Source organism: Corvus kubaryi, unplaced genomic scaffold (assembly GCF_017639235.1).
Source record: "Corvus kubaryi isolate FWS band 111438036 unplaced genomic scaffold, C.kubaryi_AGA036_p1.0 37292, whole genome shotgun sequence".
In the NCBI taxonomy this organism is placed as follows: domain Eukaryota; kingdom Metazoa; phylum Chordata; class Aves; order Passeriformes; family Corvidae; genus Corvus; species Corvus kubaryi.
In genome coordinates, this window is record NW_024581091.1 from 1,144,765 (window position 1) to 1,164,618 (window position 19,854).

General features: G+C 45.9%; 2 protein-coding genes across 2 annotated transcripts in view; both read left to right on the forward strand.

Annotated features, from left to right (window-relative positions):
- The window catches only part of MOB1B (MOB kinase activator 1B), a 25,276-nt gene extending 14,263 nt beyond the window's left edge, over nucleotides 1-11,013 (forward strand). Inside the window, exons 2-6 of the mRNA XM_042026941.1 lie at nucleotides 787-953; nucleotides 3,458-3,551; nucleotides 5,246-5,379; nucleotides 6,546-6,709; nucleotides 6,998-11,013. Coding sequence (XP_041882875.1) covers nucleotides 787-953; nucleotides 3,458-3,551; nucleotides 5,246-5,379; nucleotides 6,546-6,709; nucleotides 6,998-7,075 — 637 coding nt within the window. The 3' untranslated portion in view covers nucleotides 7,076-11,013. The remainder of the gene's footprint in view (nucleotides 1-786; nucleotides 954-3,457; nucleotides 3,552-5,245; nucleotides 5,380-6,545; nucleotides 6,710-6,997) is intronic.
- Nucleotides 11,014-12,076: 1,063 nt separating this feature from the next.
- Nucleotides 12,077-19,329, forward strand: DCK (deoxycytidine kinase). Its single transcript, XM_042026940.1, has 7 exons — nucleotides 12,077-12,233; nucleotides 13,092-13,210; nucleotides 13,768-13,961; nucleotides 14,648-14,795; nucleotides 15,741-15,856; nucleotides 16,305-16,404; nucleotides 18,075-19,329. The coding sequence occupies exons 1-7, from the start codon at nucleotides 12,164-12,166 to the stop codon at nucleotides 18,099-18,101; spliced, it is 774 nt and encodes a 257-aa protein (XP_041882874.1). The 5' UTR covers nucleotides 12,077-12,163; the 3' UTR covers nucleotides 18,102-19,329.
- The last annotated feature ends 525 nt before the right edge of the window (nucleotides 19,330-19,854 follow it).

Genomic DNA, 19,854 nt, shown 5'->3' on the forward strand with positions numbered 1-19,854 from the left:
TCCAACTCCCTGCCGTGGGCAGGGACACCTTCCACTAGCCCAGGTTGCTCCAAGCCCCCTCCAGCCTGGCCTTGGACAGTCCCAGGGATCCAGGGGCAGCCACAGCTTCTCTGGGCAGCCTGTACCAGGGCCTCCCCACCCTCATGGGGGAGAATGTCTTCCAAAGTAAAGGATTTCTTCCTAGATTAAAGAGAGACAACCCTTGCACCCCACCAAAAAAAAAAAATTCTGTTTGGTCCTTAGAGAGATGGTGAAACATTGGCCAAAGAAACGAGATCTGGATAATATTTGTAATGAAAATTGTGCTGTCTCGGTTTCACATCTTTCCACTTGCATTGGAATTCAGAGCTCAGTTTGCCTGTTCTGACAAAAGTCTTTTCTCAGCTCATATATGAGAATACTCACAAATATTGGCTCCTTTGAAACTTCTCTGCAAATATTTAGTTCTACACGTCATGTTTTTGACATGTTAGGGGTTCATGTGCCATCCAGCTCGCTGCTGTGGTTTAAAATTCAAATGTCTAAACGTTTTTTCCTACGTCAGTCCACATTTTTCCAAACAAAATTATAGGTATGAAAGTGATTAGGTCAGAAAATGGTTTAAAAAAAGTCAGAATACCAGTTTCTTTAGCACCTCAGTTTTTGGTAAATACCCTGTTGCAACATGAAAATGTGAGGGGGTAAAGTATTTAATGTTGATCTTGTCCTTACCTGGGGCTGGTCTGCTTGTTTCCTTTTTGCTTCCCGTTCCAAAAGGTCTCTAAATATTTCCTCTCTCCTTTGCAGTGGTAGTCGCTCTTCCAAAACCTTCAAACCAAAGAAGAATATTCCCGAGGGGTCTCACCAGTACGAGCTGCTAAAACATGCCGAGGCCACGCTGGGAAGCGGCAATCTCCGGATGGCTGTGATGCTTCCAGAAGGGGAAGACTTAAATGAATGGGTTGCAGTTAACAGTGAGTTGCTGGCCTTTTCTTCGTCATGGGGGTTTTGAAGGTGGGCTGACACCTGTGGGAGGACAACTGTGCGTCTCCTTCTATTCCTGGAGAGAAGAGGGGTCGGGAGACCTTGCTCTCAACAGCTCCCTGACAGGAGGGTGCAGCTGGGTGGGGGTCAGGCCTTGCTCCCAGGGAACAGGGACAGGGTGACTGGAAACAGCCTCAAGGTTCAGCTTGGACATCAGGAAGAATTTCTTCATGGAAAATGTTGTCAAGCATTGGAGGTGTTTGAGTCCCCATCCCTGGAGATGTCCAAGCAACAACTGGACATGGCACTCAGTGCTCTGGTCTGGGTGAGAAGGTGGGGATCAGCCACAGGTTGGACTTGATGATCTCAGAGAGGTTTTTTCCATCCTAAATGATTCCGTGATTCTAACGGGGTTTGTAGTTTTCCTAAAGTTAGTTCCTTTCGTTCTACCAAGTTTTGAGCCTTTGCTCTGCTAAGTCTCTGATGTCATTCTTTTAACTTCCTCTAAAGCTGTGTGTCCAAACTCTCTGCTTTCAGGCCAACCAACGATGCCTAAATGAGTGTTTTCTGATTGCTTGAGCTTGTTTCCTCCTCCTTCCTCTCCCTGCTGCATGAATTTTGCCCTATGCTCCCAAAGAATGGATCCTCCGATTGCACTCCGTAGCCCGTGCAGTTTTGGCTGCCACAAGCTCTGTGCCCTGTCTGGGTTCTTCCTCATCTTTTGCCTCTCAGCCCTGATGTGCTCCAGTGGTGGTACGGGGTTGATGGTGCACTGCAGGAGAAATTATGCTTGAGCTAAATGTTCTCTGCTTGTTTCTGTGGTTCTGCCTTTTTTCTTCTTGCTCTTTGACATGTTTGGGAAGTGAAACCATCACACTGACTTCCACCTTCCTGTTCCCAAGCAGCCACGCAGTGCTCTGCTGCTCCACTTGCCGCTGCTACCAGGGCAGGCTGGAATTGCTGACACCATCCTTTGCAAAAGTTAATTCACACTGCCTTGCAAAACTGTCTAGAGAAAAAGCCAGCCCGCTTGTGTGAGTAAGCATTACTAAAGATGCTTCATGTATTGCTGGCATCCTTCCCTTTTGGTGGTTCCTTCACTCCCGTGTCTCTGCTTTCCTGCGTGGCAGCAGTTTTTCCCCTTCCCAAATGACTTAAGTGCTGAGTTAGCTATAATGAAATTGTAGCTGTGTAATTAAAGAGTGAGCTGATGATGTGCTCCCTTCCCTGAGCTTCCCTGCACCACACCAAGCACCAGTGGTAGCTGTGAGCCCCTTCTGCTCACTGAGAGGTCTCACGAGGAGACAAAATGTGTGACTTCAAGTCATTGCTTTTACCCTTCTCGACCTGAGAACACAAAACCAAACGTGCTCTGCCCTGCTACTTCTTGCTCAGCTCTCAGCCTGACTGGTGTCTTAGGGAATGACTTGATGCGCCTGTGAATTTTGAGACTTCCAAGTGTGGGATTTGCCATAATCAGTCATTTTGTTGGAGCCTGTGTGGGTTTTCTGAACGTGCCTGCCTCGAAGCAAACAGTGGGCTGTGGTTTCTGCTGGGAGCAGGGAATGGAAACTTAATTAACAGTTCTTGTGGGCACTTGAGCAGCGAGGGCTGGTGTCCTGCATCTGCTGAGCAGTAGCTGTGACTTGCTGCTGTGACGTTTGTCTAATCTTGGCTGTTTATTCTCTGAAAGATAGCTGCAGATAACGTGGATTTTATAAACTGATTGCAGTGACCGCAGTTCCTTGTGACAGAACCTGCTGTTAGTTATTGAAAAAGAATCTTTTTTTCAAAGAGCTTGGAGTAATTAACTAAAAAAGCAACTATAATACTAGGGCTAGAGGGGGTATTTGGAAGAAATTCTTCCCTGTGAGGGTGGGGAGGCCCTGGCACAGGTTGCCCAGAGAGGCTGTGGCTGTCCCTGAATCCCTGGAAGTGTCCAAGGCCAGGTTGGACGGGGCTTGGAGGAACCTGGGCTAGTGGAAGGTGTCCCTGCCCATGGCAGGGGCTGGAACCGGATGGGCTTTAAATACCCTTCCCACTGAAGCAGTCTGGGATTCTATGAAATGTTCTTGGGAAAGGTGGGCCTTTGGAATACAAAGCCTGAAGGAAGTCACTGTCACCTAACGAGTACCTGCTCTCTCTAGTTCAAAAGTTTACACTGAAAATCTTTCTTTTATTCCACACTTGCCAGTAGAATTTGGGATTGTAATAAAATGCACCAAACTTTCAGAAAAGGAAATAACTAGGATTTCTCTTTCCTTTTTCTTTTTCCAACTGAAGATTTTGCTGCAGTGAACAATTAAATAGTTCTTGCTGGAGGCTGTTCCAGAAAGTTGGTGGTTGCATTCTGCATCTCCTTTATAATGGATCTTAAAAAAGCAACAACAATGAAGTTTTTTCCTAAAAGCCGTTCCAGAACCCATGCTTTACAGTCCGGGCTGTAGGAATCTTGTCCTGCAGAGTGCTAATGGGTGGTTTCCGTGCTTTTCAGCTGTTGACTTCTTCAACCAGATCAATATGCTCTATGGAACCATCACGGACTTCTGCACAGAGGAGAGCTGCCCCGTGATGTCTGCTGGCCCAAAGTAAGAGCATGTTTTTACACGCTGTTGACTGGGTGCAGTTTTTGAGATGATTTGTCATTTGAAAACTTGAGACTAGCTGAGATGAGTGCCAGAGTTGTGGGTAGAAAGGATGTGAAAGAGAAGAAGGATTTGAATTTATTTTAAGGGGATGGGGAATGGAAAGTTAGTTTTTTTGGCCTGTGTTTATATTTGTTTGGTGTTCGTTTATTTTTTTCCTTTAACCTGGGAAGTAAATTTATTATCAAAATTATTTCCTCCCCCCCTTCTTCTTTTTTCTGAAACAGTAATGAGGGCTTCCTAAATGAAGATTTAAAGTTTTTGTATGCAGGCATTCCATTAGGGCTTACCAAAATCTTCCTTGTAGATATTGTAGAAATATTAGATGTCTGGATAAGAATCCCCTACCCTGTGGCCTTCTTGGATTCTTCCTTATGCTTTTGTTGAGACGTCCAGTGTTTATGCTTTTTCCTGCTCTCTAATTCAGTTTGTTGTTTTGGTCTGGCTCCAGACTGATCCTGGCACCTCAGCTAAATGTTGATATTTGTCCTACATCAACAGCACTTAAATCTTGGTATTAGAGCAGTACTGGGTGGTGAGAAATCCTGATTTTTCGTAAATCCAGACACATGGTCCATTTGGTGTGTCTGGGATTTTTGCATGTGTCCTTAGATGCAATTTTAAAATGCTTTCAGACCCTCTGATTTGTTGCCGTTAATAAAACAGGATTTTTTTTGTCCCGTTGTGAGCAGCACCTTCATAATCCCTCATCAAATTTTTTTATGGTGCAAATGTTCTCCCAGTAGTTGTTCTGACAAAACTGAATTTGCTAAACAAATCGAGAAGACAGATTTATCAGATGCAGCTAAGCTTTGCATAAAACCGCGTATGTGATCTGTAACACACAAACCCTGTGGTTCGCTTGGGAGCTGGTATTGTCAGAGCCCCCGTGTTAGGTGTGTTTGGGGTTTTTAAGCAATATCTTTCCAAAATTATCCACCATCTGGGCTGGTGTCAGCTGCGTTCTCCAAGCCAGGCAAAGTACCTGTTCCATTCTGAATTTCACGAGGACTTGTTTCTGTACGTAGTTGTGTACGTAGTCTAGCAGTTTTCTTAACCATGGAATCAGAATCCCAGACCAGTCTGGATTGGAAGGGACCTTAAGGCTCATCTTGTTCCAGCCCCCCGCCATGGGCAGGGACACCTTGCACCTGACCAGATTGCTCCAAACCTCTTCTTTTAGCTGAAAGACACTTCAGATCAGTTTCCAGATTTGTAATAGCATTCCTAGGAACCTTCCTGTGTCTGTAGAACAGCCATAATTTGGGATCTCTGGCGAGAGCTAACCTAGTTCGGTTTTCAGCTATGCAAAATTTTGTAAGAATATTTTCAAATGTGAAGAAATTCCCTAAATTGGAGGGTGTGATGTGTGTGGCTGGCAGCTGCTGCAGATGTCGAGTGTTTCCAGTTGCTGTGGCAGCGTGGCTGAAGTTTGGGAAGGCCTGCAGGAGGCAGTGGAGCAGAATTGCAGTGGGGAGGCCGGGTGAGGAGCGGGCGATGGTGACGTGGAGCACTTGGACCTTGGTTCCGAGGAAGGGCAGTGGGCGGGCGTGAGAGCAGGGGGAGCAGGAAGAGCAGCCTTCCAGGCCGCTCAGGGGTGATTCACTGGTGCTAAAGGCCACGTTGTCCCCCCCCAGGTACGAGTACCACTGGGCAGATGGCACAAACATAAAGAAACCCATCAAGTGCTCTGCACCAAAGTACATCGATTACCTGATGACCTGGGTCCAGGACCAGCTGGATGACGAAACGCTATTTCCTTCTAAAATAGGTAAGTGAGTAACTGCAGCTGAACAGTGCACTCGGGTTCCACTTGTACAGGAACACGCCAGTCCTTGAGCATAAAAGGTCTCCTTAGTGGCGGATGTGTAGGGCAGGTTCAGAAAGCTACATTATCTCTCTAAACACATTTATCTTTAAAGATATGTTGTAATACATGAACTCTGAACCACTCCTAATAAACACCTGTCACGATTCTGGATGCAGGAAGTACCATTTCTATCTAATAACTGACTCTGTTCGTCGAGTCTGGTGTTTTATTCATTTTGAACAGTTAGTTGTTTCTTCAGAAATGAAGCAGACAGTCTCAGACCCTTATAACCAGTAACTGGCAGCTTTTTGTCCCAGAAGAGATGTTTAGGTGTCATGAGGAACTTTCAGGCCTTATCTCCAAAGAAGCTGAATTGCAGCTTTGATCTTAAGTTAATGATTTTTTTTTTTTGCTTGTTTCTTTTCAAGTGAAGATGAAAAATAGATGTTTTAAAGAGGTTTCTTTCAGAAAAGCAGGAGGGAAATAATGACCATCCAACAGTTTGGAGAAGATAACAGGGGAGATCTCTTAGTTGCTCTAATTTTGTGAATAGTTTCTGAAGTTTTTGATACATTTTCATTAAGCTTCTTCAGAGAAACCGTGCCTTCAGAGAGAGACTTAGAGACCACAAACTAACCAGCTGAGTATGAATTTCCCGTGTGCTGCAGCAGCCAGAGGAGGACATGGGCTGTACATGTGTGCAGGGCAGGCTGAAGCAGGAACATGAAAACATTATTGGTGGGACCTGAAACCATTGGTGGGGTCTTGACTGGCCTCAGAGCATCCAGAGCCTGGCCCTCTGGCCTTCAGACAGGACTTGAGCACTTGGAAAGGCTGCAGAAGAGCTAAGCTGACTGGGGAGACTGGTAGGTGAGGAGAAGCTAGACAGGTTTCCTCTTTTTAGATGGTTGATACATATCTTCTTTTAGCCTGGGCAAGTGACAGCTAGAGAGTTCATTGCTCCCGGGAGCCGGTTGCTGTTTCCCAGCCGATGTTAATATGACCTGTGCAGTGACAAAGGTCTGCTGTTGAAACTGATTTCACCTGTCCTGGGTTGTAGTGGCTTTCAAAACAGACAAACGTGGTCTGGGAGTTGAAGAATAAGCCATCTGTTTTCTTCTTTCCAGGCGTACCATTCCCAAAGAATTTCATGTCAGTGGCCAAGACAATTCTCAAGCGTCTCTTCAGAGTTTATGCTCACATCTACCACCAGCACTTTGACCCGGTGATCCAGCTGCAGGAAGAGGCACACCTTAACACTTCTTTCAAGCACTTTATATTTTTTGTTCAGGTAAGGACATTGCAAACAGTGTGCTTGCTTCAAAGCTGCATTGCCCCCCTTCCCTTGTGGGAAAAAACCAGCATCTTCTTGAGTTCCCTTCCTTCAAGTGGGGGGAGAAAGCTTCCAGCAGTGGAACACCGCTGTTCAGCGAGTGGCAGACGGGCAGGGGAGGCTGTAGTGGCTGAGGCTGGCCTTGGAGAGCTGACTGCCAAATGAATTCTGGCCAAATAAGGCTTCTCACCTGAGCTGTACGTACAAACCTCTGTATGTGTCTCTTTCTCCTCGTCCCCGTTACAGGAATTCAACCTTATTGATAGAAGAGAACTTGCACCACTTCAAGAACTGATTGAAAAACTCACCTCGAAGGACAGATAAAAGGAAGAGGACTTCTTGAAGTCACTTGTTTCTTTAAGCGAGCGTGTGGTATTTGTTTTTTGTTAATTTGTTGGTTTTTTTTTTAAAAAAAAAAAAAACAAAACAACCCCCCTGTGCTGTTACCAGTGACAGCTGAGATCTACTTTCTGTGCTTTTATTAGGGGAAGTCTTTTCTCTGTTAGTGACATGTGGTAAATAGCTTTTTTTTATTATTATTTTATTGTTGTTACTCATTGTGGAATTTCTAGCAGGTGCTGAGTGTTTATAAAGGAAACATGCTTGGTTGGGGGATTGACTCTGCTGGTGGATGGGTTCTTGTGTTGTGTCAGTGGTAGCCCATTCTCATGAAGTCCCTGCAAGACTTGCTTACATTCTCTAAGTGCCTTGGCAGACTCACTTCTGAGGTGCAAAGCACATACAATACTGAACATTGCTGGAAACAGAAAATATGTACTAACACCCAGACACTTACTGATACTTGTTTTAAAAATATGTATCTATGCTTACAAAAAAAAAAAAAAAAAAAAGCCATAACTTGCTGAAATCAATGATCTCCAGCTTTTAATACAGATATTTGTCTTATTTTTTTAGAGATGAATATAGAATTTTTCAAAACTAGATTATTTCTTACAAAGAAAAGCGAAGTTCTTGTCGCTAAAGCGAAACAGCAAAGGTGGTGTCAAAATTACACAGGCCTTGTGCTTAGCAAGCAGTTCCATGTCTGCTGCCGTGGGACTTTGCATAGTTGCTTTTATTTTCTTAGCAGGAAAGCATTTGGTTGGGTCAGCCAGCTTGTTAAGTTCCCCTAGCAGTTGCCAAATGAACAGTTAGTTTGCACAAATACAGTTAGGGAAAATATTCCCTATAAAAAATTGCACTGGGATAGTAGTAAAAATAATAAGGAAAACCTGGCTTGAAAAATAACTAGTGGACAGGTGTTTTTTAAGTGAGGAATGCAAAGCCTGGCTCTGAGGACGAGCTCTGGTGGCCAGTGTTTGCTGTTTGAGGAAATGTGTCTTGGAGGGAAGATAATTTCATGGGCTGCTTTGGAGTTCCATTGTTACCGTGGTGTTCTCCCCTGTTTAAAATCACTGCCCACTGCCAGGGAACTCCAGCTGTTGGGAAAAGCAGCAGGAACAGGTGAAGCCAAGGTGAGCACATGACAGAGAGAGAAGATGAGCTGCTGTTTTGTGCGCCTTGGCTCGGCCAAAAATGCTGAGTAAAGTTGGAAATGGTGGGCAGGAGCCTGCAAAGGAGGTGAGTGGCCATTGACACAGCCAGCAGGTAACAGCTGAGCACAGAAATGACTCGCTTGGGAGCTGCTGGGTTTGGGTGAGGCATCCTGATCTTCTGGCTTTTCCTGTGCCCCCGTCCACCCAACAGTGCAAAAGCGACCAATCTCCCAAATTCCAACTGCACGGTTTAGACACAGAGCGAGCAAGGCAGGAGCTCCGAGGTGCTGAACAGGTGATGTCTCCCGTTAAATTTCAAGGTGACTGCTTGGTTTAGTGTCATGTACCAGCAAGAAGCAAAAAGGATCAATGTGTAGAAGTGAGGATTTGCTTGAAGATAGCAGTGCAGTGGTTTGCATTCCTGGCACACTTCTGCCCTAGGAGGGCTTAGTTCTTGTTGTTGCAGTTTTTTTCTTTTTAACAGCCAATTCTGGAAATCCAGAGGCATCTGCTGCAGTTCAGCCAGTCAGAATTGGAATGTACTGAGCATAAAAATGAGTCCTAGGTGGATAGTGCATTTTTTTTATTCAATATCTGGCAGTAGGAAGTCTTTGACCGAATAGTTTCTAGGCACGTAATAAAAGCTTGGAGATCATGATTTGCCTGACAGCTGTATGAACACATTGTTTAATTACACAACACTTGAAACTAACATCGAGGAGGTGTTTGCAGTGGTGGGGATTTAGGATCCCCGTGCTGTTTCTTTTTGCAGCTTTTCATTGTTTTGCTTCTGAAAGCTGTGGGACCAGAAGTTGATGCGTGTTTACACTCTCGGAGTAAGGGCACATGGAAATGCCACTCAATGGAATCTGGATTGAGTGAATGTGTTTATAAAATAGTGCATTTATGAGAGGAAAAGGGGGGAACACCCCCTGCCCCTCCAAAAAAAACCCCAGAGAAACAAACTCTGCACTGCTCCAGTCTCCCACTACGGACTTTGAGGGGTGACAAGCGCTCGGAGACAAAACCTTCCGGCTTTGGTCATCGGGAGCAGAAAGTGCCAGCGGGGTTACACCGGGCTGTGCTTCCAGTGCTGCCTCGGGCCTTCCAGTCTGATAGGATCCCAAATCCCTATGGTTCGTGGCGGTCTCTTGCTACCAGCATAGTGGATCTTGTCAGGGATTTGGGTGGCGACTTGGGGAGGGCACCTCCCTCGAGCTGCGAGGGGGCAAAGGGCCGAGTCCGTGGAGCTCAGCCATGGCTGGCAGTGCTGACAGTGCTCAGGTGGATGGATACGGGCTGTGTTGTTCAAGTTCAAGTCAGGGATACAAGTTACTCGTGCAAAGAGGGAACAAAACCACCGCATTCTGCTGGGCAGGTGGCTGAGGGGCGAAAACAGGTTTCGAGGGGCAGGCAGCCCATCTGCAAGTATCCAGTTTCTTTTCCTGCTTACTATGCAATGTAGAGCTTTGAACTTCTGCTTTTCCTTGGAGATAGAGAGGAGCACTGTCTTTACCCAGTCCTTAGGAACTGACCCCTCTCCTAGTGTCCCTGACCGTCAGTTAACAGGTAAGGACACCTATTTGCTGCTATGGACTCGACTTACCTTTCAGATTGTTCCTTTCTATTTCTTGCCCCTCTTCCTTTCTCCCGGGTCACCAGACACAATTTTACTATAAACGCATCCTTTTTGGATAGTTGTGTTTTTCCTTGCTGCCCTGTCCTCCTTTCCTGCCTGCCAGAGTGCTGTTACTGTACATAGCCCCCCTTTTAGTTGGATTATTTAAGGAGCTGCAGCACGAACAGAGATTCCTAGCTTTTTTCTCCACCAAAATATTCCCTTTTGCGCCCAATCTCAGTGAAGTTTCCTTCACTGCTGGTAGCAGTTGTCTCTTTTTCCATCCCTCACTCCTAAAACCACTGGCAGTTTTATGGATGCCCGTTGTCTTTTCCTGGGTATCTTCTCTTTTAACATGAGACTAACATTAGTGATTTTCAGTGTTAAACCTTCTTATTTCCCTGCTTTCCCTATGGTTTCCTCTTGCCAGGTTCAGTTTGCAGCCTAGGAAAAGATCCAATTACCTTATTTTGTTGGAAGAACCAATTCCCCAAATTGTTCATAGAATATTGTATTTTTAGGGGAGATTAATTTTTTATAGCCACTAAACTATACTCATTATTTTTGTACGTTTGCAACTTGGGGACATTTTTCCGAGCCATGTCGTGGAGGGAACACTTATTTTTCATGGCTGTTTGACTGCTTAGGAATGCTGTGGTTGTGTGGTGTAGAGGCACATCCCTTGATGTGCCCTGGGAGAGAGAGAAGGATGCAATAAAAATGAGCGAGGTTTCAGTAAAAATGAACAAGGTTTCAGTAAAAGGCCATTCTTGAAGGCAAAAAGAAAAAAAAAAATCCGAAAGCGACACTAACCTTTCCTCCTTTAGAATCCTGAAATACGTGGGAGAAAACGCAGGGTAAAGCATAAAATGCAAGGAGAGAACCCTTACTGTGAGCTAACTGTGCCAATGCCGCTTCAGTTTGTAGTCACTGACGGAGATTTCAGTTTTAAATGAAAACAGCTTTTGATTAAAAAAGAGTAAGTTGAATGTCTGAAAATCCGCACCGTGTTTATTTGAGAGTTGTAAATAATGTATACAGATGGTTGTATGTGATGGGGCAGAATATTTAAATCCTAGGGGTTTTTTTTTCAATAAGAAACTGAAGGCTGTTTATAAGAGAAAATAAATAGCTATGTTTGACCATGACTGTCTTTATTTCCTTCTTGGACTTGCTCCTCAATGATCTCCTGCTTGTAAATAGATTCCCCCCCCCTCCCGCTCCCGTATATTGTAAACATCTCACCACGACACACCCAAGGATGTTGTTGGGCCAGGTGCAGACTCTGCTTTTGGCCCTGCCCAGCAGCACAGGTGCCTCTTTTTGGCTTTTCTTTCTTCCAAAAGCCTCCTGTGACCCCAACAGCTGGAGCACTGCAGATTTCCTGCCCTCCCATCCACGATGGGGTTCTGAAGTGCCCTGCCCCGTGGTAAGTCCCTCACGCATGTGGCTGGAGGGCAGTTTGGGAAAAGGTGGTTTAAAATCTGGCTTTTACTTCCACTTTACACACAAATCTGGGGTCACGTGTGCCCCGCTGCTCATGCCCATCTCCTATGGCTCAGGATTTTCCCTGTGTTACTTGGTTCTCGGGTTTGGTGTCTGACAGGTTTCAGAGTTTCAGAGAATCCCACCACGGTTTGGTTTGGAAGGCACCTCAAAGCCCATCGCATTCCAGCCCCTGCCATGGGCAGGGACACCTTCCACTATCCCAGGCTGCTCCGAGGCCCATCCAACCCGGCCTTGGACATCTCCAGGAATCCGGGGGCAGCCACAGCTGCTCTGGGCAGCCTGTGCCGGGGCCTCCCCACCCTCACAGGGAAGGATTCCTTCCTGAAGTAAAGAATTCCAGCCTAAAGTCAAGAATTCCTTCCTGAAGTTAAGTAGTTCTTCCTAAATATTTTCAGTAACAGCCCCCTAAATTCGAGCGCCGCCGATCTCCTTTAAACCCAGCTCGCGTGACATTCCTGGAGGCGTTTTTAAGGCAATCGGTGGCCGAGGGGTGCCTCTGTCTCCTTTCCCGGTCCCTTTGTCCTGCGGGGCGGCACCGGGGGCACCCTGAGCGCGGGAGCGGCTCGTGCCACGGCTCTGACCGCCATCGATGCGCTCCGCCTGCGGCTGCTCTTGCCTGCGGCGGGATCGGCAGCGGCGCGAGCCGGTGACGTCAGCGGCCGCTCCGGTGGCCCCGCCGCTGTCGCGCGCCAAATTTGAAGGCTGCGCGCGCGGGGCTGGGCTCGCGCCCCCTCAGGCGAGGCTCGCGCCCCCGCCCCCTCAGGCGCCCTCGCGCCCCCTCAGGCCGCCATGGCCACCCCGCCCAAGCGCAGCAGGCCCGACGGCCGCCTCAAGAAGGTCGCCGTGGAGGGCAACATCGGTGAGTCGGCGCCTCTCACCTACGCGGGGCAAGGGACGGGGAAGGAAGGGGAGAATTGGCGAGGGCTGGAGGGAGAGGCGGCTCCCGCGGCGCTCGGTGCTTTCGGCCGTGTCTCGGGGAGGCACAGCTCCGCAGACTGCACTGCCTGCCTGCCTTTCTCCTTCCTTTCTTCTTTTCTTTCCTTCCCTTCTTCCTTACCTTCTCCCTTCCTTCCCCTTCATCTCCTCCTTTCCCCCTTTTCTCCCTCTACCCCTCTCATCCCCCTCCATCCTCCCTCCCCCCCCGTTCCTTGTATGAGGGCTCTTCCCACCACGGCAGAGCGGGGCAACAGGGGTGCTTCCACAAGATTTTCCTGGCCGTTTCCCCCGGTGAAAGGCTTTTAGTCAGGTCTGGAGGCACAAACAAGCTAATTCATAATGTCAGAGACTTTACCTTGACGCCGTAAAAATGATGAGATTTGAGAGGGCAAAAAAGAAACGCTTTCTATTACAGTTTTTGACTGATTCACCTGTTTGGTGTTGAAGTCCTGCTTAAGCTTTTTCCCACGTCTTTCCTGATTGTGGTGTAAAACACCCGGAATCACGGAATCTCCCGAGTTGGGAGGGATCCACGAGGATCTCTGAATCCCACTCCTGGCCCTGCACAGCACACCTCAAAATATCACCAGGTGCCTGGGAGCGTTGTCAAACCTCCTTAAATTCAGATAAAGAAAAACCCTGTTGCTCCATTAATTGATGTGGAACATGACGGGTGTGGGAGACTGACTTACGGGGATGGAAGGCAGAGTTGAACACTAGTTAAATAACACCACTGTGGGTGGTTTCTCACTGACGTGGTTCCTGAATGCTTTTCCTACAGCTGCAGGGAAATCCACCTTTGTGAATATTCTGAAACAAGCCAATGAGGAGTGGGAAGTGGTTCCTGAACCTGTAGCTAGATGGTGCAATGTCCAGCAAGGCTCTGGAGACGACTGTGAGGTAAAAGAGAAAAAAAAGTCCGGTGTTCCTCTAATTTCAGAATACCAGTGTATCCAACAGACTGGGTGTTTTTCAGGCTCTGTGTGATAGGAACACTTTTGCTGATTGCTCTCACAATGTCTGAGTTCCTCCTTTCCAGTTTGTTGGGTTATTATGGAGTACATGTTATTCATCATCGGATGTAATTTCTAAAAGTGGTAAAGAGTTACAAGAGTTACTTGTAGCCACTGTGAACTAACCAGGTGAGCACGGACGCTTGTTCCTGTGCCATGGAAAGCGTGCTCTGAAATGTCTAAGGAAGTTGAGAACTGCTGCTAACTTGGTTATAGTGGTGGGGTTTTTTCCCAGCTACCTGTAATTCCATTGGCAGTCCAGCTGCTACTTCCTGTGCAAGTGGCTTTTGGGGGACTGGAGATGTTTTCTAGACCTGGCAAAAAGCACGATGTATTTTGGTTCACTCAGTGTAAAATGTAACGGGGACGTGTTGCTGCTGACTTCTCCTCAGCTGCATTTTTTGGGAGTTAGAGAGTGCTCTGTTTTTTTCCCTGTGACTCCAGGAGCTGACCACATCACAGAAGAGTGGTGGGAATGTGCTGCGGATGATGTATGAGAAGCCGGAGAGGTGGGCTTTCACCTTCCAGACGTACGCGTGCCTCAGCAGGATCCGGGCTCAGCTCAACTCCCTGGATGGCAAACTCCGGGATGCGCAGAATCCTGCGGTCTTCTTCGAGCGCTCCATCTACAGTGACAGGTGTGTGGGGCTGGAGTCCTCAAGGTGCAGGTGAAAGTTCTGCCAAGTCAAATCACAGAATTCCAGAATAGCTGGGGTTGGAGGGGAGCTCTGGAGATCACCCAGTCCAAGCCCCCAGCCAAGGCAGGGTCACCCAGAGCAGGTGACGCAGGAATGCATCCAGGTGGGTTTGGAATGTCTCCAGAGGGGGAGACTCCATGACCTCCCTGGGCAGCTGTTCCAGTGCTCTGCCACCCTCATGGAAAGAAGCTCTTCCTCATGTTCAGGTGGGACTTCTTGTGTTTTAGTTTATGGCCAACAAAAAAAATGCAAAAATAAATGCCTCATCCTGTGTTTCTGGATTCAAAAGGTGAGACTTGACAACTGAATCCCACCCTGTAATCCTTAGGTGTTGGAATATATTGCAAATAATAATGTGTTTTAATTTATTGTAAATAAATGACCCAGTGTATGAGCCAGTTGTGTCCTGTGGGTTATTCCTGCATACCTGAGCTGCAAATGTTGGTGGTCTTCACGCACACAGCTCCAGGAGGAGAATACTGGCTGTGTTTAGTTTCACTCCGAGAGTTTTTCAGAGACGCTGCAGTGTTACCACTCAGCTTCTTCTCTAGTTGCTGTACTTAAGGCAAACCAAGTGATTCCTGTGTCCAAGAGAATTTTTGTTTCCATCACTTTAATGTCCACAGATACATCTTTGCTGCTAATTTATACGAGTCTGATTGCATGAACGAGACCGAGTGGAGAATTTACCAGGACTGGCATGACTGGATGAATAAACAGTTTGGCTCGAGGCTGGCGCTGGATGGGATCATTTACCTCCGAGCTGCCCCTGAGGTGAGGCGTATGAATGTGACCGCACAGAGAACAAGTCTGTGTTCTGGGCCTTGCCCCTCGTGGTTAGGGTTCAGCTCAGGCTGCCCTGTTCCCCTGAAGGCTGCAATACTTGAGCTGTGACTGCGTCTGGAAGTACTTAAAAAAAATGTTCTTGCAAATGTGGACTGCGTGTATTAAAGTCAACCGTGATGGTAATGATTTGCTAGTTTTATAAATGGAATGCATGAGAACAGTAAACCAGAAAATACTGCTGGAATAAAGCAAGCAACTCCAGGAAAGTACAGAGTAGCTCTAGGAGTAGCTGTTACATAGGGAATATGTGCAGGGAATACATACAGCTGTACCGGGCATAGATGCAACAGTTTACAGCAATGTTGGAGCTGATGTGGGCGTGGTCTGTGAAGCCCCTACACCTGCGGCGATGGGGCTAAGCCGCCCCGTATGTGAGGCCTTATGGCCGTGCTTTGATCTTGGGCCATCTAATACTTGGTTAAAATGAGAGAACAGAATAATATCTCTTTTGAGTATGAAACTTGCTTGAACAAGAGAAAAACGAGAGTTTAAAAGAGTTCTAGTGAACTTACAGATCACTTCCGTATTTCCTTGCTTCCAGCTTCTATGTCCTCAGTTTTGTTATGGTTGTAAAAAACTGTGGACTGTAACATGCTGGAGTAACTCTGAGGGCTTTTTGTTTTTCTATTGAAGAAAAGCACGTATATTTTAATTACAAAGTGCAACACTTAAGCAATTTTGGCGTGTTGTTGAGATTTTAGGTGTGCTCAGAACGGGAACAAATGATTTAAACATTGCAAAACAGTTCCTAAGAGACAGAAACATATAGTGAGATTTTGAAATGCTCGTCTGTAACATCAAATGGATACTTCTGTGCTCTTGGCATGCAATACACCAATTTATTTATTTTTATTTAATATCTTTTGCCTTTAGAAATGCTTGAATAGGATTTACTTGCGTGGAAGAGATGAAGAACAAGAAATCCCCATTGAATATCTGGAGAAGCTTCACTACAAACATGAAAGTTGGCTCCAGCACAGGACACTGCGGTAGGGTTTGTCGAATGGTTCCTTGAGGATGGATAAGTCTTTGTGAGGATGTTCCACAGTGCTTTTTCCACCAGTGAAATTTCAGCTTTTCTTATGTAAATCTAAACTGCCGGCCCATTTCTATCAGTGTTTCCTTAGTAGTAGTGTCTTTCCAGCATGCTCATTTTTCCTTGGACATGCAGCCTGCAGAGCTCTGAGCAGCAGAGGCTTCAGCTGAGCTCTCTTTAATACGGTCTTCTGTTATTCAGTTAGGTGCTGGGGGAGCAGAGTGTCCAGGAATGACTGATGTATCCCAGGAGCCACGCTGTAAATTCATCATTCCTGGCTCTAATTTATAGATGCAGTTTTTTCTGTGGGATTCTTAACAATGAAAATGCTGACAGGGATTTGAATGCTCTCTGCTTTACTTCCAGCTACTAATATTTGCTTTGTTCCTCTCCCAATACAGAACAGACTTTGACTATCTACAGGAAATTCCAATTTTAACGCTCGATGTTAACGAAGACTTCAAAGGCAAAAAGGACAGATATGATCACATGATCGAAAAGGTAAAATTTCACAAGCAGAACTAACTGATGATTCAGGTTGCTGTAGAAATACACTTCACTGTCTAATCATCCTTCTAAAATATGTAAATCACAGAGTTCCATTCAGTTAATGAACAGTTTTATAGCCTACTGCAACACATATTTTAAAGCTAGGCCAAACCTTTACCATTTAACTGCTCAGGTGTTCAGTACTTGAATCCCAATGGGATTCAAGTGAGGACAGCTTCTCTTTGATCTGAGTAGCTGCAATGACTTACAGACCTCAGCAATGGCTTGCACATGTTTTTCCATTCTTCAGAAATAAACTGTTCCCTCACAAGAAAAGCAGCTTTGTCCTTTGATCTCCATTGATCCACCCAAGAGTGGAAGTGTTCGCCTGATTAAAACCAGTCTTCCTGCTCGAGCTTGTTAATCGATGGAGTGACCGGACATGGCAGCTGTGGAAGGGAGCGTGCTTCCCGTCTGCACAAGATGACATAAGGCCAGGCTTGGGGAACTTAGTATGGGTGTTGGAGGAGTTTACTCCGGGGTAGCTGTCAGGTTGTCTGGGAACAGCCTATGCCCTGTGTTGGCCCTATTTTTTGGCATTTCCTAAATGGAGCCAGGGAAGAGGTACACTTGATGAGGCTGGGTGCATTGGGCTTTGTGGGGACCCAGACCATGTGTCCTTCCTTCTCACCTCTGTTGTGATGCTCATCCTGAAACTGTGCCGGGTGTGTAAATCTTGACAGGGTTCTCCACGCAGGATTACTGGTGCTACTCTCTGAAGTGGAGGGTGGCTTTCTCGTGGTGCCTTTCAAGTTGGTCTTGGCACAGTTACGTGTTCCCCTCTCTACAGGAAGGGATTTGACCTCTTCTTTTTTCCCCCACCTCCTTGAGCCCTGACCTGGGAAGGGAAGGGTCACAGCTGGAGAGTGTGATCCAAGATATGTTTCCATTTCACATCAAGAATTTGGACAAAACGTTTACAGATGGGCTCTGTGTAGGAGACTCTTTGCCAAAAGAAGAGCACCATGTCCTCCAGTAAATGGTCAGCTCCTTTCCATGGAGTAGCCTGGCTTGAGTGGACAGAGGAAAATGGTCCCAGTTCAGGCTGTTCCTAGGATGTTCCTGAGTTCCTAGGGATGTTCCTGAAACTTAAAGGCAGGAGTTGTGAGCCTAGCATTGATCTCCAGTATTGGATTTCTCTGAGCACTGTGGTTTTGGTAGGTATTGCTTTATTATTTCTTTGTCAGCCTCAGATTCCAAGGGGCGTCCTGATTAGATGCACTGCGTTGTTCACTGGCATTAAATCTGGCTGCTGTTCAGGCAGTGGGCGTGACTCGGTGGTTTCCAAATGACAGCTCTTTTGAGGTGGCCATTTTCCTCCTCCTGCTTGGGTGACACCTGCTTGTAATGCAGTTCCTTTGTGACAGAGGGCTGTAGTTCAGGAGCACAGGAGGGGTGAGCATCATTCCATCGTGTCTCTCCCTGCATCTGCTCAATTACAGCTACCGTGTCTGGAAACTTTATTGATGGACAGGTAACGGCACGGCTGAGCCAGAGCTTCTTTTTCCCCTGTTTCTTTAGGTTGTAGTAAAGCATAAAGCAGAGGAGAGGTAAATATGGTTGCTGTCTATTTCTGTTGATAAACACTTAGTGTGATTGACAATATTTGTTTCTTTTTGCAGGTCAAGGAATTTTTGACCATGTTATAATCCTCTTTGAAGCGCAGACAGAGTCAAACCATTCCAAACTTCTGTGCGATCAAAGTCTCAAGTGCAGCTTCTTCCTTCTTTTATAGGAGGCCTCTGGAGAGGCACGACTCAGTCCTGGTGATTTGGTTGTGAGGAACAAATAAACTTTGTGAATAGGGAAATTATTAAATAAATCGGTACATCTGTTCAGTGTTAAGTAACATGCACAAATTCTGAAGAGACAAGGATTCTGAGCATTCCCAAATGCTGTGCGAGTTTTTGACCAGACCAATGAGTTCTAGAGTATTTTATAGATGTTTTTAATTTATTTTGTGCCCAACTGCTATTTAATTTTCAAGAAGGTAGCAGGTTTTTAGATCTCTTCAGTGTTTTTTTAGTCGTGTGGATTTGTAATGGATGTTTTGTTGTTCCCAGGAAGTAAAAGGTTAAAACCATTTTTGCTGCTGAGGGAATTTTATATTTTAAGGTACACAAAAATGTTGTCTGATGCTTTTGGTGGAAGTTCTTTGTAGAATACACTGAATTAAATCCAAATGTGACTGAAATTGTGTATATAGCAAATGAATTTTTAATATGTGTTTCTATTATGCACTGCAAACTAGGATATTCGAGGCTTTTTGTTATCTAGCATGTTTGGGGTTTTTTTACCAATTTTTTTTTTAGCTTTTCCGAAAACAGTGCTGTTTTTGTTGCTGGTCAGTCCTCCTCTGGAGAGGAATACGTTTGCTTGCCAGGCACTGCACTGAGCAGAAGGGCATTTTGCAAACGGCCTCCATCTGTAAATGACATGTTGCTAAACCATCCCATAATCGCATTAGGGATGTGAGAGGTGGCTGCCTGCCTTTGTTGCAGCTGCTCCGTGTGTTCACTGGGCCTTCTGGGTGCTTATCCCAGATCCTGCACTCTTGGAAGTAGGTTTTTCTGTCTCACCTGCTTGGACTAAGAAGGGGAGACCTGTGTGGAGTAGCTGCTGCCTAAGCCTCTTGGTCCAGGTGCAGAAAAAAACTTCTCAGGCTGCCCATCTCAGGTGCTGGGTTTTATGAGCTGCTTTGTTCTGCTTTACACTTCTGAGTGCACAGTTGGTTTTTGAATTTTATTGTAAAGCTTTTCATTGTCTACCGTGGTGCTTCTACTACCTGCTTGTTGGAGATGGGATTTCTTGCTTTATGGCTGGAATTGTGCTGGCATTCTCTAACCATTGGCTGAAAAATAAAAGTGGTTGGAAAGACTTTTTAGTGCTTAATAGTGTTGGCTTCTTGTCTCATAAAAGAAGTAATATTGTGGATTGCTCGTGCGTAATACTGGTACAATGGATGACTTGAAGGTTATGGATTCTGCGTGTGTTTGATGTAAAAAAGTTCTCTAGGACTTCTGAGAAACTGTGACTGACTTCAGATTTTTTTCATGTGTGGGAAATGAACTTAGGCGATAGAGACACACAGCATTACATAAAGTGCATCGTGTGTGTGACTCAGTGCTCAGCACAAGAGCGTTGTGTAATATTTATGTTGTAGTGGAAAGTAGCAGTAGTCTGGCAGAAAATCTTGTGCAGGACTTGAAGGTTGCACAATAAAAGGAAAGATTTTAAGATCTTTGCTCCAGAAAGGAAGTGAGGTGGAATGGATGAAGATTCAGTTCAGATTTACTTGAAACACATAGTACAAGCTTTTAAAGCATTCTTGGCAAGAGTCTGAACAGTAACAACTTATTTTGACTAACGGTGCAATTATTTCTACAGTTTCAGCTGTCAAAA